The sequence below is a fragment of the Dryobates pubescens genome, chromosome 10, assembly GCF_014839835.1.
Source record: "Dryobates pubescens isolate bDryPub1 chromosome 10, bDryPub1.pri, whole genome shotgun sequence".
Taxonomy (NCBI): Eukaryota; Metazoa; Chordata; class Aves; order Piciformes; family Picidae; genus Dryobates; species Dryobates pubescens.
The window spans coordinates 15860940-15884438 of NC_071621.1; the positions used below are offsets into that span (position 1 = coordinate 15860940).

Below are 23499 nucleotides of genomic sequence, written 5' to 3' on the forward strand. Positions count from 1 at the left end.
TGAAGGCTGTAATTAAAAATATTGGGAAAGGTTTCTCCCTTTCAAAGAGATTCCCCCAACCCCCACCACAAAGCCTGACACAAAAGGTGCTGGAGCAGGTCCAGAGGACAACCAAGAATTGGATGAGGATTGGCTCCAAAACAGTCTGGAGGAGAAGGCCTTGGGAGTGTCACCTGGTGAGAAACTCCCCAGCAGCCAGCCCAGCAGGCAGCTGTGTGCTGAGCTGCATCCAGAGCAGGGAGAGCAGCAGCACAGGGAGGGGATTCTGCCCCTCTGCTCTGCTCAGACCCCACCTGCAGTACTGCCTCCTGTTCTGGTGCTCCCAGCACAAGAGGGACATGGAGCTTTTCAACTGGGACCAGAGGAGGCCACCAAGGTGATCAGAGTGCTGGAGAACTTCCACTATAGGGACAGGCTGAGAAAGCTGGGGCTGTTTGGCCTGGAAAAGAGAAGAGAAGGCTCCAGGGAGACCTTAGAGCAATCTTCCAGTACCTGAAGGGGGCTACAGGAGAGCTGGGGAAGGACTTTTGACAAGGGCTGGGAGTGATGTGGGGCAATGGCTTGGAGCTGGAAGAGAAGAAATTGAGCCTGGAGATTAGGAAGAAATTCTTTGCAGTGAGGGTGGGGAGACACTGGAACAGGTTGCCCAGGGAGGCTGTGGATGCCTTCTCCCTTGAGGTGTTCAAGGCCAGGTTGGATGAGGCCTTGAGCAACCTGGGCTGGTGGGAGGTGTCCCTGCCCATGGCAGGGGGTTGGAACTGGATGATCTTTAAGGTCCCTTCCATGATCATCTGTCAAATCCCACTGCAGGTTTTCCCCACTTTTCTGAAGTGATGGCTGTCAAAATGCCAGGGGAGAACTTGCTGATGAGTCACCAGAGTCATCCAGAAACAGCTTTACTGTCCCGTGACATCTGAGCCTTGTTTTCAGAGGCTTCCACTGCCCTGATTTGGAGGTTGGGCTTTGCTGTGCTCTGTCCTTACACTGTACCCTCCTCATCCATGGAGAGGGAAAACAGAATCATGGAATGGTTTGGGTTGGAAGGGACCTTTCAAGGTCATCCAGTTGCAAGCCCCCTGCAGTCAGCAGGGACATCTGCAACTAGAGCAGGCTGCTCAGAGCCCCAAAGAACCTGACCTGGAATGGTTCTAGGGATGGAGCATCTCCCACCTCTCTGGGCAACCTGGGACAGGCTCTCACCACCCTCAGAAAAAAACCCTCTTCCCTATATACAGTTTGAACCCCTCTTTTATTTTCAAACCATCCCCCTTGTCCTGTCACCACAGGCCCTGCTCAGAAGTCTGTGCCCAGCTTTCTTCTCAGTCTCTTTAAGCACTGAAAGCCTGCAAGAAGGTCTCCCAGGAGCAGTCACTTCTGCAGGCTGAACAACCCCAACTCTCTCAGCCTGGCCCCATGAGCAGAGGGCTTCCAGCCTTCCCATCACAGCTGTGACCTCCTCTGGTCCTGTTTCAACAGATCCCTGTCTGTGCTGTGCTGAGGACTCCAGGTTTGGACACCATACTCCCAATACTCCTAGAAACAAGCAACATTTTGGACCAAATCCTTAAACAAGGACTTGAGTTGTGGTTAGCCACAAGATGAGAGAGAGCTGAGTGATAGCAGGCAGCTGTGACCAGCACTCAGCTTTCCTTCTGTCCACCAGAAATAGCTGTGAGCTCCTTTGTCTCGAGTCAGATTGGAGAGGCTGTGATGAATGAGGTGACTCTTGGCTGTGTTGGGTTAAAGGTTGGCCTCAAGGATCTTCAAGGTATCTACCACAGGCTCACAGGATGTTAGGGGTTGGAAGGGACCTCCAGAGATTGAGTTCAACCCCCCTGCCAGAGCAGGACCATAGAATCCAGCACAGGTCACACAGGAACACATCCAGATGGGGCTTGGAAAGTCTCCAGAGAAGGAGACTCCACAACCTCTCTGGGCAGCCTGTTCCAGGGCTCTGTGACCCTCACAGTGAAGAAATTCCTCCTCATGTTGAGGTGGAACCTCCTGAGCTGTAGTTTATATCCATTGCCCCTTGTCTTATCCCATGGTGCAGCTGAGCAGAGCCTGTCCCCTCCCTCCTGACCCCTAGCCCTCAGATATTGATAAACATTTATAAATCCCCTCTCAGCCTTCTCCTCTCCAGACTAACCACCCCCAGGGCTCTCAGCCTCTCCTCACCAGGCAGTGCTCCAGGTCCCTTCAGCACCCTTGCAGCCCTCCCTTGGACTCTCTCCAGCAGATCCCTGTCCCTCCTGAACTGGGGAGCCCAGAGCTGGATGCAATACTCCAGGTGAGGTCTCAGCAGGGCAGAGTAGAGGGGAAGGAGAACCTCTCTCCATCTGCTGGCCACACTCTGCTGAATGCAGGATCCCAGGATCCCATTGGCCTTCTTGGCCACCAGGGCACATTGCTGGCCCATGCAGAACTTGTTGCCCACCAGGACTCCTAGGTCCTTCTCCCCAGGGCTGCTCTCCAGCAGATCACCTCCCAGCCTGTCCTGCTGCAGTTTCTTCTTCCTTCCCAGCTGCAGGACTCTGCACTTCTCCTTGCTGAACCTCATGAGGCTCCTCCCTGCCCAGCTCTCCACTCTGTCCAAGTCTCGCTGAATGGCTGCACAGCCTACACAATTCTGTGATTGCATCTTTCAGGCTCTGGAGTGGTGGTTTTGCCACTGAAAATACCAGAAGCCAGCAGAGCTAGTGGTTGAAGTGCCCCTTCCTATCAAGGCCATCAAAATAAAGTCCCAAGCTTGTGGTTTTGCAGAAGTTGCCACCAGAAGTGGTTTTCTTTCCGGTAGGAAGCTTCTGTTCACTTCCCTGCTGAGGTTTACTCAGAGTCAGCTGGAACAAAAATGCTCAGAATTGTGCTTAGCTCAGATTTGAACTGGGAAGGAGAGAGAAGTTCTCCAAGCAGCATCTTGAAATAGAATCATGGAACCACTTTGGTTGGGAAAAGACCTTCCAGATCATGGAGCCCCAACCATGCTCTAACAGGATCAGCTGGGAGGTGGGGACACCTCAGCACTTGAGAAAGAGCCAAAGCAAGAGAGCACACTTCACTATTCATTGTGAAATAATTCATGTGGATGCATGACCACAGAATCCCAGCATGGTGAGGGCTGGAAGGGACCTCTGGACATCACTCAGTCCAACCCCCCTGCTAAAGCAGGGCATCCACAGCAGATTCAACAGGATCCTGGCCAGGGGGGTTTGGAATCTCTCCATAGAAGGAGATTCCACAACCTCTCTGGGCAGCCTGGGCCATGGCTTCAGCACCCCCAAACTGAAGAAGTTTCTCCTCATCTTCAGATGGAACCTCCTGGGTTCAAGTTTGTGCCCCTTGCCCTGTCCCTGGGTACCACTGAGAAGTGTTTGGCCCCATCCTCTTGTGCCCCCCCAGCCCCTTCAGCTCTTGCTGAGCATTGCTCAGCTCCCCTCTGGGGCTGCTCTTCTGCAGGCTCTCAGCCCCAGGGCTCTCAGCCTTTGCTCCTCACAGAGCTGCTCCAGGCCCCTCAGCAGCTTCCCAATCTCCACTGGACCCTCTCCAGTAGATCCCAGTGTCTCTCATCACACCACAAAGAGGACCTTATGGAGTTCATTCCCCCAAGGATTTCTCTGCACCTGTGCACACAGCCTGATGTCCCAGGAAGAGAAACCAAGGTGGTGTCTGCAATGAGCATCTTCTGGAACACTCTTATCATGCAACCAGGCTGGAGAAGGACCCTACAGAATGAGCATGATGAAGAGCAACTGAGGGCACTGGGACTGTTTAGTTTGAAGAAGAGGAGGCTGAGAGGAGACCTCATTGCTCTGTACCCTTATCTGAAAGGACTATATAGAGAGGTTGGTGCTGGTCTCTTCTCACATGGAATTAGTGACAGAGCAAGAGGGAACAGACTCAAGCTGCACCAGGGGAAGTTTAGGATGGATATTAGGAAACACTTTTTCATTCAAAGAATGGTCAGGGATTGGAACAGGCTGCCCAGGGAGGTGGTTGAGTCACCATCCCTGGAGGTGTTCAAGAAATGTGTGGCCATGGCACTTTGGGACACAGTTTAATGGCCACGGTGGTGCTTCCATCATTCTATGATCTCTGGGGGGCTTAGCCAGGGTGCACTTGGTAAGATTATGTTAATGGTTGGACCTGATGATCTCAAAGGTCTTTTCCAACCTGAATGATTCTATGATTCTATGTGCTGGGCAACAGCCTCCATCCCAGTACCAGAAGGGGGCTACAGGAAGGCTGGAGAGAGACTGTTTGCAGAGGCCTGCAGGGACAGGACGAGAGGCAATGGCTTCAAACTAGAGCAGAGCAGATTTAGATTGGATGTGAGGAACAGGTCCTGCTCCATGAGGGTGGTAGAACACTGGAACAGGTTGCCCAGGGGGGTGGTTGAAGCCCCATCCCTGGAGGTATTCAAGGTGAGGCTGGAAGGGCCTCTGGGCAACCTGAGCTAGTTGGGGCTGTCCCTGCTGAGTGCAGAGGGGGGTGGGACTGGATGACCTTTGGAGGTCCCTTCCAAGCCAGACCATTCTATGATTCACTCATCTTCCACTCAGAGGAATGAAGATGAGACAGCTCTGAACGCTGCTGGACCATCTGTGAAGCCAAGCTGCCGAGCCCAACTGACACTGGAGCTAAAGCAACCCACGGCTGCCTTCATTAACATCACAAATACTTGTGGCTTGCAGCTGACAAGAAGGGGAAGTGAAACACTGGTTCCAGAAATTCCCTCTGCATTTTCAAGGGAGCACTTAGAGGATCTTAAAAGAATTGTTAGTGCTGACTTGATGAAAGAGATTTATAGAAGACCATGGAAACCTCTTGTGACTTGAGGGGCTTGAGTACCTCTCCTATGAAGACAGAGAGAGTTGGGGTTGTTGAGTCTGGACAAGGGAAGGCTCCAAGGAGACCTTCTTGTGGCCTTCCAGTATCTGAAGGGGGCTACTGGAAAGCTAGGGAGGGACTTTTTAGGGTGTCAGGGAGTGATAGGACTAGGGGGGAATGGATCCAAGTTGGAGAGGGGAGATTTATATTAGACATTAGGAAGACATTCTTCCCCATGAGGGTGGTGAGAGCCTGGCACAGATTGCGCAGGGAGGTGGTGGAAGCCTCATCCTTGAAGGTTTTGAAGGCTAGGCTGGATGTGGCTTTAAGCAACCTGCTGTAGTGTGAGGTGTCCCTGGCCATGGCAGGTGGGGGTTGAAACTGGATGATCCTTGTGGTCCCTTCCAACCCTGACAATTCTGTGATTCTGTGACTTCAGAACTATTTTCTCTTTGGGTTTTCTTTGTTGTTTTGGGCCAAACCTCTCCAATTTAGACAAGCAAATCCCTGGTTGCTTCTAAATCATTTCAAAAAGCATTAAAACAATAATGTGGATGTAAATTGATTCCTTACAGTGATGAAATTTCTGTCCAGAAAGAGCACTCAGGGATTGGAAGAGGCTGCCCAGGGAGCTGGTGGAGTCCCCATCCCTGGAGGTGTTCAAGAATCATGTGGCCATGGCACTTGAGGACATGGTTTGATGGCCATGGTGGTGTTGGGTTGATGCTCATAGATTTGTTGATTCATAGAATGGGTTGGATTGGAAGGGGCCTCAAAGTTCATCCAGTTCCAACTCCCCTGCCATGGGCAAGGGACACCTCCCACCAGCCCAGGTTGCTCAAGGCCTCATCCAACCTGGCCTTGAATACTTCCAGGGAGGGGACATCCCTGGGCAACCTGTTCCAGTGTCTCCCCACCCTCACTGCAAAGAATTTCTTCCTCATCTCCAGTCTCAATCTCCCCTCTTCCACTTTCAATCCATTGTCTCTCACCCTATCACTCCAAGCCCTTGTCAAAAGTCCCTCCCCAGCTCTCCTGTAGCTCCCTGCATGTACTGGAAGGTTGCTCTAAGGTCTCCTTGGAGCTTTCTCTTCTCCGGGCTGCACAGCCTCAACTCACCCAGCCTGTCCCGACAGGGGAGGTTCTCCAGCCCTCTGATCATCTTCATGGCCTCCTCTGGACCTGTTCTAACAGTTCTCTACAACCTTGTCATGCTGGAGGCACCAGAACTGGACTGACCTGCCTGGGACTTGATAATCTCAGAGGTCTTTTGCAACCAAACCAATTCTGTGACAATGTGATAAAATTGGTTCAGCTTCTCCTGGAGGCCACAGAAGTGGCCACAAATGGACAAAAAGTGGCCAACCATTGCTAGGAGAACCTTCCTGAGACAATTCAAGCTCTTCAGCTAAAAACTCAACTTATTTCTCAAGTCCAACAAGAGTCACCAGAGGAAAAGAATGATTTTTGCCATGCACATCTGGTTCATTTTTTGGGGTATAAATCAAATTATTAACTGCCAACCACCAAGCCTTCACTCTTGGGTCACTGTCCTAATTGCTGCCAGCTTCAGCTGGATCTCATTTCTCCAAGTGGTGTTTGGAATCTGCTGTTTACTTTTGGTTTAAATCACCAGTAGAAATGCTTGGGAAGAGCTGTGGATGACTCTGCTGAACAGCACAGCTGTCAACGTGGCTGCCCCAACAATGCCAATAAAGGAAGAACCCAAGGGTCATCTAACCATGGACATCCCAGATCTGTTGGCTCCCACGCTTGTGCCAGCCAAAATCCCCTCCAGAAACTCAAAGCTGGAGGTCTACAAGAAGAACTTGTTAAGAGAGAAGGTGATTTCATAGAATCACAGAATGGTTTGGGTTGGAAGGGACCTTAAAGGTCATCCAGTTCCAACAGCCATGCCAGGGGCTCCTTCCACCAGCCCAGGTTGCTCATGGCCTCATCCAGACCAACTTTGACCACCTCCACAGAGGGGGCATCCACAGCCCCCCTGGGGCAAACTGTTCCAGTGTCTTCCCACCCTACCTGTCAACAATTTCTTCCTAATCTCCAGGCTCAATCTCCCCTCCTCCAATTTCAATCTATTGTCCCTCATGCTGTCACTCCAAGCCCTTGTCAAAAGTCCCTCCCCAGCTCTCCTGTAGCCCCCTTCAGGTACTGGAAGGCCATTAGAAGGTCTCCCCAGACCTTTCTCTTCTCCAGACTTAACAGCCCCATCTCTCCCAGCCTGTAAGTATAGAAGAGAATCACAGAATGGTTCAGGTTGGAAGAGACCTTTAAGATCATGGAGTCCAACCCTTAACCCAGCACAGCCAGGTCACCTCTAAGCCCTGTTCCTCAGCACCACATATACACAGCTTTATAACCTCTCCAGGGATGGGGACTCCACCACTTCCTTAGTGATGTTCCAGGACTTGACAACCCTTCTCCAGAGACCTTCCAGACCCAGCTTGATGTGTTCCTGGGTGTCAGGAGGATGGGGCCAGGCTTTACTCCGTGGTGCCCAATGGCAGGGCAAGGCCTAATTAGGCATGAACTTGAATATAAGAAGTTCCATCTAAACATGAGGAGGAACATTTCAATTTAGAGGTGACAGAGCCCTGGAGCAGGCTGCCCAGAGAGGTGGTGGAGTCTCCACCTTTGGAGACATTCAGAACCTACCTGGACATGTTCCTGTGCAGCCTGCTCTAGGTGACCCTGCCTTGGCAGGAGGGTTGGACTGGGTGATCTCTGCATGTCCCTTCCAATCCCTACTTATGATTCTATGAGGACTGTTAATGTCTCCAGGTCATTGCTTAGGCTGAGAAAACTCAGTTTTCTCAGTGTCTTTGCTTCCATCATGTACTCCAGGTCCACGACTCAGCATGCCCACTTGGTGTTCCCTTGCAGGACTTCTAGCACTACTCACATTCCTCCTGGGCTCCCCAGCTCAGGGATCTACATGAGAGAGTCCAAGAGAGGGCTGCAAGGAAGATTAAAGGACTGGAGCACTGCCTGGTGAGGAGAGGCTGAGAGCCCTGGGGATGTTAAGACTGAGAGAGGATTTAATCAATGTCTATCAATATCTGAGGGCTGGGGGTCAGGAGGGAGGGGACAGGCTCTGCTCAGTTGCACCCTGGGATAGGACAAGGGGCAATGGATATAAACTACAGCACAGGAGGTTCCACCTCAACATGAGGAGGAACTTCTTCACTGGGAGGGTCACAGAGCCCTGGAGCAGGCTGCCCAGAGAGGTTGTGGAGTCTCCTTCTCTGGAGATTTCCAGGCCCCATCTGGATGTGTTCCTGTGTGACCTGCACCAGATTCTATGGTCCTGCTCTGGCAGGGAGGTTGGACTGGATGACCTTTGGAGGTCCCTTCCAACCCCCAGCATCCTGTGATCCTCCTCATGACTGCCAGCTCATTCCTCAGAAGCCAGGCAGATCTCTTCCTCTAGCAGAACACTTTGTGACAGAGCTCAAACCCCAGCAAGGATGTCACCATGGTGCAGATCACCTGGACTTTCAGAGCCTGATCTCTTGTACTCACCAAGGAGAGGCTGTAACACATCTTGATAGCCTCAGCCACGTGGTAAGGAACAGGGACATCGCTGAACATGGAGTTGCTCTTTCAAGCTGTCCTATCATGAGAGCTCTGAGCCAAACTAAACAACTACACTTCCTCATGGCAATCAAAAGGGAAAGCACAGGAGAAACAGGAAGGGTGACTGATGGTTACAAGACAAAATAAGCCCTTGTAGAAACCACAAAGATAGGGGAAAAAAAAAACCAACAGCAAAGCACACCAGGTTTAGATATCACTCCTCCAACATAGTCCTCCAACACCAAAGACAATGCTAGGTACAAGAGAGTCCAGCTCAGAGCCACAAAAGTGCTGAAGGCAGTGGAACATCTCCCTGATGAGGACAGGCTAAGGGACCTCTGAAGATCACAGTATCACAGTATCGCCAAGGTTGGAAGAGACCTCGAGGATCATCGAGTCCAACCTGTCACCACAGACCCCACGACTAGACCATGGCACCAAGTGCCACATCCAATCCCCTCCTGAACACCTCCAGGGACGGTGACTCCACCACCTCCCTGGGCAGCACATCCCAATGACAAATGACTCTCTCAGTGAAGAACTTTCTCCTCACCTCCAGCCTCAACTTCCCCTGGTGCAGCTTGAGACTGTGTCCTCTTGTTCTGGTGCTGGTTGCCTGGGAGAAGAGACCAACCCCTTCCTGGCTACAACCTCCCTTCAGGGAGTTGAAGAGAACAATAAGGTCTCCCCTGAGCCTCCTCTTCTGCAGGCTAAACAACCCCAGCTCCCCCAGCCTCTCCTCACAGGGCTGTGCCCAAGGCCTCTCCCCAGCCTCGTTGCCCTTCTCTGGACACGTTCAAGTGTCTCAATGACCTTAAACTGAGGAGCCCAGAACTGGACACAGTACTCAAGGTGCAGCCTAACCAGTGCAGTGTACAGGGGCAGAATGACCTCCCTGCTCCTGCTGGCCACACTGTTCCTGATGCAGGCTAGGAGCCATTGGCCCTCTTGGCTGCCTGGGCACACTGCAGGCTCATGTTCAGCCTACCATCTATCAGCACCCCCAGGTCCCTCTCTGCCTGGCTGCTCTCCAGCCACTCTGACCCCAGCCTGTAGCACTGCATGGGGTTGCCATGGCCAACGTGCAGCACCTGGCACTTGGACTTGTTGAATGCCATCCTGTTCGACTCTGCCCATCTGTCCAGTTGGTTGAGGTCCTCTGCAGAGCCTTTCCACCCTCTGACTAACACCTGTTCCTAACTTGGTGTCATCTAGTCCAAATCCCCTGCTAAAGCAGGGTCATCCACAGCAGGTTGGAGACTATCTAGTCCAACCCTCCTGCTAAAGCAGGGCACTCACAGCAGGTTGCCCAAGATCACAATGTGCAGCTGGGTTTGGAATCTGTGCAGAGAAGGATCACAGAATGGCTTAAGCTGGAAGGGACCTCAGAGCTCATCTCCTCCAACCTCCACACCATGCCCAGAGACACCTCTCAACTAGACTCAGCTGCTCAAGGCCTTATCCAGCCTGGCCTTCAACACCCCCAGAGAGGAAGCAGCCACAGTCTCCCTGGGCATCCTGTTCCAGAGTCTCACCAACCTCAAACTGAAGAACTTCTTCCTCAGCTACAGTCTAACCCTGCTGTGCCTCAGCTTCAAACCATTCCCCCTTGGCCTGGCTCTAGACACCCTTAGCAAAAGTCCCTCTGCAGCCTTCCTGCAGGAGCCCTTCAGGTATCCAAAGACTCCAAAACCTCTCTGGGCTCCAGCACCCTGACACCAAAGAAACTTCTCTTCATGCTGAGGTGGAACCTCCTGGGTTCCAGTTTGTGTTCACTGCCCCTTGTCCCATCACAGGACATCATTGAAAAGAGCTTGGCCCTATCCTCCTGTCCCTCACCCTTTAGCTACTGATCAGAGTGATGAAGGTCTCCAAGTGCTGAGCTGACTCTCAGGTCATCCACAGAAGTTCAGACTCTGAAATCAACTCAAGTTTTACTTCCCCCTTCTCCCTAAGAATAAACCAAGCAATATTTCAATGTTTCATGACACCTCTTGTCCTGTTGTTGTTTTTTAGGTCAGTGTTTCCTCATTCCAAGTCCCTTCATAAAGCCATCCTCAGAGGTGGCTCACGAGAGGAACTGAAGTGAGCAGAGCAGGAGGAAACTTCAATGCAGCAATAATAAAGTTTCCAAAATGACAGGTACCAAACCAGCCCTGAATTAACTCCAACCACCCTCTCACCCTTCCTTCTGACCTCAGCTCATACTTCTGCAGATGCCTGAGCACCAAGCACACCACTCATGCTTGAAAGGGTGTGAAGGCTCTATCACCACTCATGCTTGAAAGGGTTTGAAGGCCCTGCCTCAGCCATCAGCTGCTGGTGGCTTCTGCTCCTAAAGCAGCTTGGCAGGAGACTGGCAAAGAATAAAGCAATTTGGTGCTTTAAGTTTGGGGTTAATTTGACTACAGAGACACAGAGCTCAGCCTTGTGGCACAATGTTGTTATGCCCAGATGCAAATTCATAGAATCCCAGCATGGCAGGGACTGGGAGGGACCTCTGCAGAGCATCCAGTCCAATCCCTCTCTACTAAAGCAAGGCACCCACAGCAGCTTGCCCATGATCACAATGGCCAGGTGAGGTTGGAAGCTCTCCAGAGGAGAATCCACAACCTCTCTGGGCAGCCTTCTCCAGAGCTCCAGCAGCCTCACACAAAAGAATTTTCTCCTCATGTTGAAGTGGAACTTCCAGGGTTGCAGTTTGTGCCCATTGCCCTTTGTCTATCACAGGACACCACTGACAAGAGCCTGGCCCCTTCCTCTTGCCCCCCACCCCTCAGATATTTGTAGACATTGATCAGGTCCCCTCTCAGCCTTCTCTTCTCCAGACTGAACAGCTCCAGGTCTCAGCCATTCCTCATCACACAGATGTTCCAGTCCCTTCGGCACCCTCATAGCCTCTGTTGGACACTCTCCAGTATATCCTTTTGAACTGGAGAGCCCAGAACTGGACACAATACTCCAGGTGTGGCCTCACTAGGACAGAGCAGAGAGGCAGCAGAACCTCCTTTGCCCTGCTGGCCACACATAATGCTACACAAACCAATCCTTTTCTCACTGTGTTGAACACCGTGGTTGCCACACAAGTTCATGAAGCTAAGACAGAAACTAAGCCCTTGCCAGCAGAACTCCTTCCCTCACAACCCCCAAGGATTTACTTTAATCCCACATCTTCTCCAGCTCTTCAGGAGATATCAATCTAGGAGACAACCCTCACTGCCCTACCTTAATGTTGTTCTTTGACGTAAGCAGAGCCTGAGTGGGATGTTTGTTGAGAGCTCCTGGTGAACTGGAGCTGTTTTATCAGATGAATCACACTGCTCCCCAGGCCTACTGGCTCCTAGATCTCTTTGTGAAGGATGCTTTGCCTCTGTTAAAACCCAGCTCTCTGTCTCTCCTGTTCCATATCTTGCCGCGGGTGCCCTGGCTCCATCCATCCCTGCGTTGTTCTGCACCAGGAGGATGCTGGAACACTGCAACAGGTTGCCCAGGGAGGTGCTTGAGGCCCCATCCCTGCAGATAGTGAAGGTCAAGCTTGGCAAGGCTCTGAGAAACCTGATCTAGTTGAGGATGCCCCTGCTGAGTGCAGAGGGGGTTGGACTAAACGTCCTTTTGAGGTCCTTTCCAACCCAGACTCTGTGCACTCAGGGAAGGGCAATGGATTGCTTCAGCTCTAATTCACAGGGCACCTCCTGCAGCCCTTTTCACAGAGTGGGATTCATTTCTCTGTCTGTTTGTGGGGTTTTTTGGCACTGAGGTTGGGATATTTTGTTTGGTTAGTTTTTTTCTAGGTAAGGCATCTCCCACCTCTCTGGGCAACTGTGGGACAGGGTCTACACCACCTTCACCATATAAAATTTCTTCCTTCTCTCCAGTCTGAATCTCCCTCATTTAGTTCAAACCATCAGCCCTTGTCCTATCCCAACAGGCCCTGTTCAAAAGTCTGTCTCCAGGTTTCTTCTTGGCCCCTTTAAGTACTGAAAGGCCACCAGGTGGTCTTCCTGGAGCCTTCTCTTCTCCAGGCTCAAAACCCCCAGCTCCCTCAGCCTATCCTCATAGCAGAGGTGCTCCAGCAGAACATCTGTGGCCAAGAGAGAGGGCACCAGGAAGACTTTCCCTTCCATTATTGTATTCTTCATTCAAAAGCAATTCAATGGTTTCTACTTTGATGTTTTATGGAACTAATAAACCAAAATTCAGCTCATTCCTGAGATCCCAGGAACTGAAAGCAGGTGTGTCAGAGAGAAGGCACCACCTAAAAGACATAAATGATGATGGAAACTCAAAAGGGATGAAGGAGTTGCCTTAGCTCAGTGTGCAACACACACATAATCACAGGCAGGGTACCTCTGGATGGAAGAGACCTTCAAGATCATCCACTCCAACCTTAGATTGCAGCCCTGAGATGAGAGCACAGAATTGTACAACTGTGGAGGCTGGAAAAGATCTTTGAGATCATTAAGTCCAACCTCCTGCCCAGAGCTCACAATTCCACCACTACTCCTAAGCCACTACCACTAAACCATGACCCTCAGCATCACATCCACCTGGCTTTTGCAGATTCATACAACTGTTGGAAGGGACCTTAAAGATCATCCAGTTCCAACCTTGTCACCATGGGAAGGGACACCTCCCACCTGCCCAGGTTGCTCAAGGTCTCATCCAACCTGGTCTTGGACACATCCAGGGAAGGGGCATCCACAGCCTTCCTGGGCAACCTGTTCCAGTGTTTCCCCATCCTAACTGTCAAGAATTCCTTCCTCATCTCCTGTCTCAGTCTCTCCTCTTCCAGCTTCAATCCATTCCCTCTCATCCTGTCACTCTCAGCCCTCGTCAAAAGTCCCTCCCCAGCTCTCCTGTAGCCTCCTTCAGGTACTGGAAGGCTGCTCTAAGGTCTCCCTGGAGCCTTCTCTTCTCCAGGCTGAACAGCCCCAACTCTCCCAATTTTTCCTCATAGGGAAGATTCTCCAGCCCTCTGATCATCTTCATGGCCTCCTCTGGACCTGCTGCAGCAGTTTGAGGAACACCACTTTCTTCCCTCAAAGGGTTTTCAAGCCCTGTCAAGGCTGCCCAGGGAGGTGGTGGAGTCAGAGGGATCACCTTCATGGCTTCCTCTGGACCCTCTCCAATAGTTCCATGTCCTATGTGGGCACCAGAATAACTACAGTGCTGCAGGTGGGGTCTGAGCAGAGCAGAGGGGCAGAATCCCCTCCCTGTGCTGCTGCTCTCCCTGCTCTGGATGCAGCTCAGCACACAGCTGCCTGCTGGGCTGCCAGAGACCATTGCTGGCTCCTGGGGAGTTTGTCTCTTCTCCCACCCCAGACAACCAGCACCAGAACAAGAGGACACAGTCTTAAGCTGTGCCAGGGGAAGTTTAGGCTGGAGGTGAGGAGAAAGTTCTTCCCAGAAAGAGTAATAGGCCATTGGGATGTGCTGCCCAGGGAGGTGGTGGAGTCACCATCCCTGGAGGTGTTCAAAAAGGGGTTGGATGTGGATTAATTCTCATCAATAGCATAGAAAGCTCTCAACCAGATTAATGACCTCCTCATACATCTCAATAAAAAGTCACACAAATGTCATTTTAAAAGTCATAAGCTCACAGATTGCATTGGGTTGAAACTTTTATGACCCTAACCTGTGTTAACCTTTTTGCTTCTACCTTTAAATGACTTGAGGCAGAATCTGGTTGCAGTGGTGGTGCTGAAAGCACTCAGGTGGGACCATCCCCACTGGTGCAGATCGAGGCTGTCAGAGCTCTTTCACTCTAAGGATGATCAAAATTTGTCTCCCACATTCTTCCTGAGGCAGCTGAGCTGGGCAAGGTCAGGTTTGAATCCCTTGTTCACAGATCCCCAGATTGCATTAGGTTGGAAGGGACCCTCAGAGGTCATCTTGTCTAACCCCCTTGCAGTCAGCAGGGGCACCTTCAATTAGCTCAGGCTGCCCAGGGCCACACTGAGTCTGATCTTGAATGTCTCCAGGGACAGGACCTCAACCACATTCCTGGGCAGCCTGTCCCAGTATTTCACCACCCTCACTGTGAAGAACTTCACTCCTGATGTCCAACCTAAATCTGCCCTACTCCAATTTCAAACCATTGTCCCTTCCTCCTATCCCCACAGGTCATTCTAAACAGTACCCCACCCAGCTTTCCTGTGGGTTGCCTTCAGATATTGAAAGGCAGCAGTAAGGTCTCCCTGGAGCCTTCTCCACTCCACACTTTCCCAGCCTGTCCCTATAGGGGAGGTTCTCCAGTCCTCTGATCATCTTCATGGCCTCCTCTGGACCAGCAGTTCCATGTCCCTCTTATGTTGGGGCAGCAGAAGTGGAGGCAGTGCTGCAGGTGGGGTCTGAGCAGAGCAGAGGGGCAGAATCCCCTCCCTGTGCTGCTGCTCTCCCTGCTCTGGCTGCAGCTCAGCACACAGCTGCCTGCTGGGCTGCCAGAGACCACTGCTGGCTCCTGGGGAGTTCGTCACCAGCTGACACCCCCAAGGCCTTTTCAAAGCTGTTCTCCAGGCACTCCTCTCCCAGCCTCTATTTGTGCTTGGGATTGCCCCAGCCTAGGTGCAGGATCTTGCACTTGGCCTTGTTGAACCCCAAGACGCTGGCTCAGGTCCACATCTCAAGTCTGTCCAAGTCCCTCTGGACGGATCCCTTCCCTCCAGAGTGTCAATAACACCACACAGCTTGGTGTCACCCACAAACTTGCTGAGGGTGCCTCAATCCCAGTGTCCAAGTCACTGACAGCTATTAAGCAGCACTGGTGCCAATACCAACCCCTGAGGGACACCACTTGTCCCTGGTATCCATTTGGGCATTGAGCCATTGACCACAGCTGAGTGCCACCATCCAGCTATTTCCAGTGGCCCACCTCTCAAGTCACAGAATGACAGAATCAGAGAATCACCCAGGTTGGAAAAGACCTCAGAGATCATCAAGTCCAACCTATTATCTAATATCTAACACCTCCTGACAACTAAACCATGGCTCCAAATGCCACATCCAATCTTTTTCAGCACATCCCAATGCCCAATCTCTCTTTCTGGGAAGAACTTTCTCCTCACCTCCAGCCTAAACCTCCCCTGGCACAGCTTGAGACTGTGTCCTCTTGTTCTGGTGCTGATTGCCTGGGAGAAGAGACCAAACCCCAGCTGGCTACAACCTCCCTTCAGGTAGTTGTAGAGAGCAATAAGGTCTCCCCTGAGCCTCCTCTTCTCCAGGCTAAGCAACCCCAGCTCCCTCAGCCTCTCCTCACAGGGCTGTGCTCCAGACCTCTCCCCAGCTTTGTTGCCCTTCTCTGGACACATTCAGGATTCTCAATGTCCTTCTTAAATTGTGGAGCCCAGAACTGCATGCAGTACTCAAGGTGTGGCCTAACAAGTGCTGAGTACAGTCCACACTTTCCCAATTTGCTGACCAGGATGTCATGTGGGACAGTGTCCAAAACTGCTACCAAGGTACCCTGCAGTCCCCTCCAGGAGCAATCCACTGCCCTGTGCTCCGATCTACTGCAGCAGACCGGCAAGGTCACCGCGGCCGCCGCCAAGCAAGCCAAGACGTTGTTCTCCACTCATCCTGCTTCCCAGATTTTCCCACTTCCCAGCTCCTTACCTTCATAATGTTCACTAAGTCTGTTTGATAATAACGATCCTGGTGTGCATTAGCAGCTGCCAGGGTCAGAAGGTAATCGTTCCGTGCGTGGATGGCCTTGGAGTTGCACTCGGAGCGTCGTGCTTTTAACTGCAACGAGAAATGGGAGTTCAGAGAGAGGTCCCAAAGGGAAGTGAAGTGACCAAATGGCTGTTAGTAACTCATTAGCAGCTAGATATATCATAGCATCACAGAACATTACATGTTGGAAGGCACCTCCAGAGATCATCCACTCCAACCCCCCTGCCAGAGCAGCATCACCAGGGCAGTCTGCACAGGAAGGCATCCAGGGGGGTTTGGAAAGTCTCCAGAGAAGGAGACTCCACATCCTCTCTGGGCAGCCTGCTCCACGGCTCTGGCACCCTCACACCAAAGAAGTTTCCCCTCATGTTGAGCTGAAACCTTCTATGTTCAAGTTTGTATCCATTGCTCCTTGGATTATTGCTGTGCAGCACCCAAAAGAGCTTGGCCCCCTCCACTTGACACCCACCCCTCAGAGATTGAGAGACCTTGATCAGATCCCCTCTCAGCCTTCTCTTCTCCACACTAAACAGCCCCAGGGCTTGCAGTCTCTCCTTGTGGCTCTCCCTTGGACTCTCTCCAGCGGGTCTTTGTCTCTCTCTTGCACTGGGGAGCCCAGAACTGGACACAGGATTGCAGCTGTGGTCTCCCCAGGGCAGAGCAGAGGGGGAGAAGAACCTCCCTGGCCCTGCTGGCCACACTTCTCTTGCTGCAGCCCAGGATGCCATTGGCTCTCTTGGCCACAAGGGCACATTGCTGTCCCCTGCAGAACTTGCTGCCCACCAGCACCCTAAGGTCTTTCTCCACAGAGCCGCTTTCCAGCAGAGCAGCCTCTAAGCTGCCCTGGTGCCTGCTGTTATTCCTCCCCAGATGCAGGACCCAGACACTTGTCCTTATTGAATATATATATATATATATAAAAATAGAGTTCAATACTTGAAAGGATTAATAATGTTAAGAATTTTGAGAACATTAAAGACGACTTTTAATGTATCCTAGTCTCATACAGTTGTATTTTCACATGCAGTCACCAAGGGTCAGTTACCAGCAGGAAAAAAGCCTCCTGGTCACTTTGGGCCAGGTGGAATTCTACATCTTCACTCCTGAAAGAGGTCTCTTATCACTTGTCCTACCAATCTGCCTTCCAAAACTCCACTCACCTCTGGATTCTGGAAAACCCTGCTCAGATGCCCCATGAAATGTGCTGCAATCATGATTAGAATGAACATGAAGGGGTTTTTATTTCCTACTCACCTTTACACTTGCCTTCTGCAAGCTTATTCTTGACTGAAAAAGACTAAGTTTGGACCTGAAACAAAAAAGACAAGAAAAGTTTAGCATCCTGCACCCTTCCTTTACACCCTTGTGCAGCACAGGATAAACCACTTCTGCAGCATTTTAACCCAAGTAACTTTTATGCCTAAATTCATAGAATCAGAGAATGGCTCAGGTTGGAAGGGACCTGAAGGGGGCTACAGGAGAGCTGGAGAGGGACTTTTGACAAGGGCTTGGAGTGATAGGATGACAGGGAATGGTTTGGAGGTGGAAGAGGAGAGATTGAGACCGGAGATTAGGAAGAAACTTTTGACAGTGACCCTGGGATAGGTTGCTCAGGGAGGCTGTGGATGCCTCCTCCTTGGGTGTGTTTGAGGCCAGGTTGGATGAGGCCTTGAGCAGCTGAGTCTAGTTGAGAGGGGTCCCTGCCCGTGGTGGGGAGGTTGGAGGAAATGACCTCTGAGGCTTGTAGTGATAGGATCACAGTATCACAGTATAACTAAGGTTGGAAGAGACCCCAAGGATCATCAAGTCCAACCTGTCCCAAAAGACCTCACGACTAGACCATGGCACCAAGTGCCACCTCCAATCTCCCCTTAAACACCTTAAATGATGAGGGGGAAGGGTTTGAAGCTGGAAGAGGGGAGATTTAGGCTGGAGAGGAGGAAGAAATCAAAATCAACCAAAGGGCTCTTTCAATCTTGACAATACTGCAGTATGAGTCTGACCCAAAATTCCTGAGCTGAACTTTTGGGCTGACTTTTTTTGTTTGCACCCCACACACACACTTTCTTTAGGCATTACAGGCAATTTGATTGAAGTTTTTCTTATCCTCCAGCCCTCAATAAAGACAGAAAAAAATCCCTAATGGCACCATAACATTTTTTTTTCCATACCCTGAGGACAATCCTAACTCATTTCTAAAAGAAATGAATTGAAACATTTCTAGAATAGGATGGTTTGGGTTGGAAGTGACCTTAAAGATCATCTGGCTCCAAGCCACCTGCCATGGGCAGGGACACCTTCCACAAGACCAGGCTTGCTCAAGGTGCCACCCAGCTTGGCTTTGAATAATTCCAGGGCTGAAGGCTCCACAATTGCTCTTTGAAATAAAGGCCAAGGGGTAGGGTTAGGCCAAACTTCAAACTAAACCCATGTCACTGACTTGCTTTCCTGAAATGATGGAAATCAACCTCTTTAGGATGCTAAGGAACATAAAAATCTAAAGCAGCAGCAATTAATCTTCAAAAGTGGAAAAGAATGCCCTATCCTCTTTTTTCCTCCAGCACCTGGAGGGGGCTACAAGAAAGCTGGGGAGGGACTTTTGACCAGGGCTTGTGGTGATAGGATGTGGAGGAATGGATTGAAGCTGGAAGAGGGGAGACTGAGACTGGAGATTAGGAAGAAATTATTTGCAGTGGGGGTGGAGAGACACTGGAACAGGTTGCCCAGAGAGGTGGTGGATGCCCCCTCCCTGGAGGCGTTCAATGCCATGTTTGATGAAGCCTTGAGCAACCTGGGTTACTGGAAGGTGTCCTTGCTCATGGAGGTGGAACTAGATGACCTTTAAGGTCTCTTCCAACCTAAAACATTCCATGAATCTATGAATTATCAAGTCCCAAGGTGAAACATCTTTACTTTACAATTCCCTTTTCATCTGAATAATTTACTTGGATAAAAGGTCTAGGCCTTGCACGTGGCAGGGGGGTGGAACTGGATGATCTTTAAGGTCCTTTCCAACCCAAACCATTCTATGACTGAGACCAAAATGAGATGTGAGGAGAGCAAAGAACCTAAGCAGAGTTTAAGATCAAAAGAAGTGCCACTGCCCTTTGAAATTGTAAAAGGATAGCAGTTCACAGGATCAGAGGATATTAGGGCTTCGAAGGGACCTCCAAAGGTTATCCAGTCCAACCCTCCTGCCAGAGCAGGACCCTAGAATCCAGCACAGGTCACACAGGAATTCATCCAGATGGGGCTTGAAAGTCTCCACAGAAGGAGACTCCACAACCTCTCTGGGCAGCCTGCTCCAGGGCTCTGTAACCCTCACACTGAAGAAGTTCCTCCTTGTGTTGAGGTGGAGACTCCTATGCTGTAGTTTATATCCATTGCCCCTTGTCTTATCCCAGGGTGCAGATGAGCAGAGCCTGTCCCCTCCTTCCTGACCCCCAACCCTCAGACATTTATAAACATTTATTAGATCCCCTCTCAATCTTCTCTTCTCCACACTAAACAGCCCCAGGGCTCTCAGCCTCTCCTCACAGGGCACATGCTCCAGTCTATTCAGCATCCCGGTAGATCTCCCTTGGACTCTCTCCAGCAGATCCCTGTCCCTCCTGAACTGGGGAGCCCAGAACTGGATGCAATATTCCAGGTGAGGTCTCAGCAGGGCAGAGTAGAGGGGGAGAAGAACCTCCCTCCATCTGCTGGCCACACTCTGCTGAATGCAGCCCAGGATCCCATTGGCCTTCTTGGCCACCAGGGCACATTGCTGGCCCATGGGGAACTTGTTATCCACCAGCACTCCCAGGTCCTACTCCCTAGGGCTGCTCTCCAGGAGATCACCTCCCAACCTGTACAATTAGTTTCATTTCCTTCCTCAAGAAAGCAGTCTCAGGGAGTGAGATTTTTTTCCACCTCTCAGGCCTAGGAGCACGCTTGAGAGGCTTCCCAAAGTGTACACAAGCTACAAGGAAACAAAAGTGGCAGCAGCTTGTTGAAAGCAATTCTCTTCCTCCTTCCATCATACTCCGTGTAACAACTAATGGGGGCAGAAATGGGCTTCCCACCCAGGCAATTCTCTCTACATATGCTCTTAAGGAAACATACTTGGCCTCAATATCAGCTTTCTCCCGCACTGCTTGAGCCATCTGCTCAGTCTCAAAATATTTCTTTTTGCCTTTAGCTAAATCTTTGACTGTCTCTTGCAGCTCGGTTTGGATCCTCGTCAGCTGGTCCACGCACTGGAAGAGAGAAGAGAGACAACACAGCAAAACGGTCAGGGAACAAACCACTCCTGGGGTCGCTGAGGGGGTTCTGGGTGGTGGGTTGCTTTGCATCTAAATAATAGCAGCAGCAGCGTTTTACTGCTCTGTATTACACTCTACATGGAACAGCAGGGGCTGCAAGGCACTTCTCAAGTTATTCATGGCTTGTCTGTACTTCAAAGTTGATCAAAACTTAAACTCCCTCTCTCCCCCTTTCTTTCTTCCTTCTTTTCCTTTTCCCATTCTTTCTTTGTCTTTGTCTCCCTTCTTTTCTCCCTTTTTCTCTCTTGCATTCTCCCTCCCTTCCTCTGATCCTTTCTTTCTCCCTTTCTTCCTCCCTTTCTCCCTTCCTTTTTCCCTCCCCTCCTCTGTTCCTTTCTTTCTTTCTTCCTCCCTTGCTTTCCCCTCCATCACCCTCCCCTTCTCCATTCCTTTCTGTTTCTTCCCCCCTTTGTCCCTTCCTGTTCCTTTCTTTTCCTGACCCATTTCTACCTCCCCCACTCTGCTCCTTTCTTTCTCCCCTTCTCCCTCCCTCTGTTCCTTTCTTTCTCCCCTTCTCCCTCCCTCTGTTCCTTTCTTTCTCCCCTTCTCCCTCCCTCTGTTCCTTTCTTTCTCCCCTTCTCCCTCCCTCTGTTCCTTTCTTTCTCCCCTTCTCCCTCTCTCTGTTCCTTTCTTTCTCCCTCCCGTTTTGTTTCTTCCTCCCTTTCTCCAATTCTTCCTTTTCCCCTTCCTTTTTCTCTCCCTTCTTCTGTTCCTTTCTTTCTCCCTTTCTTCCCCTCTTTCTCTATTTCTTCCTCCCTTTTCCCCTTCCTTTTCCCTTCCCTCTCTCTCTTTCTCAGCTCCCTCCTCCCTTTCTCCCTTACCTTCTCTCTTCCTTTCTCCCTCCCTTTTTCTCCTTCCTTCCAAATTCTTTCCTAATTCCTTCCCTGCCAGCCCTGTGCTGGGCTGATCCCCAGCAGTGTGGGCAGCAGGGGCAGGGAGGGGATTCTGCCCCTCTGCTGTGCTCTGCTCAGATCCCACCTGCAGTGCTGGGGCAGCTCTGGAGGCCTCAGCACAGGAGAGACAGGGACCTGCTGGATTAGGGCCAAAGGAGGCCACAGCCATGCTGGGAGGGCTGGAGGCCAGGCTGGGAGAGTTGGGGTTGTTCAGCCTGGAGAAGAAAAGGCTCCAGGGAGACCTTCTGGTGGCCTTGCAGGACTTAAAGGAACCTGTAAGAAATCTGGGGACATAGTTTTTATCAGGGCCTGTAGTGACAGGCCAAGGGGGAATGGTTTGAGGGAGATTCAGACTAGCAAGAAGGAAGAAATGTTTTAGGCTGAAGGTGGTGAGACCTTGTCCCAGGTCTCCCAGAGAGGTGGGAGATGCTCCATCACTGGAACCATTCCAGGTCAGATTGTCTGGGACTGAGCAACTTGTTCTAGTTACAGATGTCCCTGCTGACTGCACAGGGGGTTGGACTCAATGACCTTGAAAGGTCTCTTGAAACTCAAAGCACTCTGTGATTCTGTCCCTCCATGAAATTAAGCATCAAGGTCCTGAAAGCTCAGGATGAGAGAATCAGTTGCAATAATTAGAATACAACTGGAAAAAATCCAAAGGCAACCCACTGGAGGTGAAAAAAAAACCAACTGTGGGGAGCCCAGAACTGGACACAATACTCCAGATGTGTTCTCACCAGGGCAGAGTAGAGGGGGAGGAGAACCACCCTTGCCCTGCTGACCACACTTTTCTTGCTGCACCCCAAGATACCATTGGCCTTCTTGGCCCCAAGGGCACATTGCTGTCCCATGGAGAGCTTGATGTCCACCAGCACTCCAAGGTCCTTCTCCATAGAGCTGCTGTCCAGCAGGTCAACCCCTAACCTGTACTGGTGCCTGGTGTTCCTCTCCAGGTGCAGGACTCCACACTTCTCCTTGTTGATGGGAAGCACTGAATTAACTCCTTGGCTTACGTGAATCGATAAATTGTCTTCATCTCAACCCACAAAACCTTTTGGACTTTCACCTTTCCCCACCCCTGCAGATATTCAAGGTCAGGCCCTGGGCAACCTGAGCTAGTTGAGGATGTCCCTGCTGAGTGCACAGGGGGCTGGACTGGATGACCTTTAGGAGCTCCCTTCCAGCCCAGACCATTCTATGATTCTCTCCCCCACCCCCCTGGGGCTAAGCTGCTGACCATGGCTAACCCTCCACAATGACAACAACTCTTGATCAATTCTCCAAACATTCAGCTTCCAAGAACAAAAACCCCACAGATCCACCCTACTGTGGATCTGTGCTAAGCAGGAAGGATCAACTGAACAAAACTAATGTGAATTATCCACAGTCAGGATTTCCCTCTCTGTCCTTCAGGGAGATTTGTAATGATTTCCTTTAACCCAAACTAGCTTAAGAGCTGCTTCAGTGCCTTTACAGCTAATTACAGCTCTTACAGACCAGATGTGGTCAATGAAGGCTCCAGGCAACACCTAGAGGAAGGGCCTCGAGCTAGCTTAAGGAAATCAATTTGCCTTTCAATTTGCCTCTCTGTTCTTCAAAGAGCAGAGCCCAAGTCCCATCCTCTGTTCACATCATTATCACAGACCCGATGGAAAGGCCTGGAGTTAGAGAACTATGGAATGCTTTGGATTGGAAGAGACCTTTAAAACATTATCCAGTCCAACCCCCACTGCAGCCAGCAGGGACATCTGCAACTAGAGCAGGTTGCTCAGAGCCCCAAACAACCTGACCTAGGATGGTTCCAGGAATGGGGCACCTCCCACCAATTTAGGTCTCACCACCCTCAGCACCAACAATTTCTTGCTTGGATCTAGTCTAAATCCTCTCTTTTTTAGATTAAAGCATTTATCCCTCACCCTATCACAATGTGCCCTGTTAAAAATTCCCTCTCCAGCTTTCTTCTAGTCCTTTTTGAGCACTGGAAGGCCACCAGAAGGTCTCCCTGGAGCCTTCTCATCTCCAGGGTGAACCACCCCAACTCTCTCAACCTGGCTTCACAGCAGAAGGCTTCCAGCCCTCTGATCAGTTTTGTGGCTTTGTTTGGACCTGCACCATCAGGTCCATGTCTGCCCTGTGTTGAGACTTCTCCCATTCAAAGCTGTCCACACCTCTCTAAAGCCATTTATTCTACCTCCCTTTGTAGT

General features: G+C 50.9%; 1 protein-coding gene across 4 annotated transcripts in view; it reads right to left on the bottom strand.

Moving 5' to 3' along the window:
- Positions 1-23499, bottom strand: part of FCHSD2 (FCH and double SH3 domains 2) — a 227818-nt gene that overhangs the window by 76197 nt on the left and 128122 nt on the right. For all 4 annotated transcript variants that reach the window (XM_054164636.1, XM_054164635.1, XM_054164634.1 and 1 more), the window contains 3 exons: positions 20200-20333; positions 17350-17404; positions 16036-16164 (listed from right to left, as the gene is read on the bottom strand). In XM_054164636.1, coding sequence (XP_054020611.1) covers positions 16036-16164; positions 17350-17404; positions 20200-20333 — 318 coding nt within the window. The remainder of the gene's footprint in view (positions 1-16035; positions 16165-17349; positions 17405-20199; positions 20334-23499) is intronic.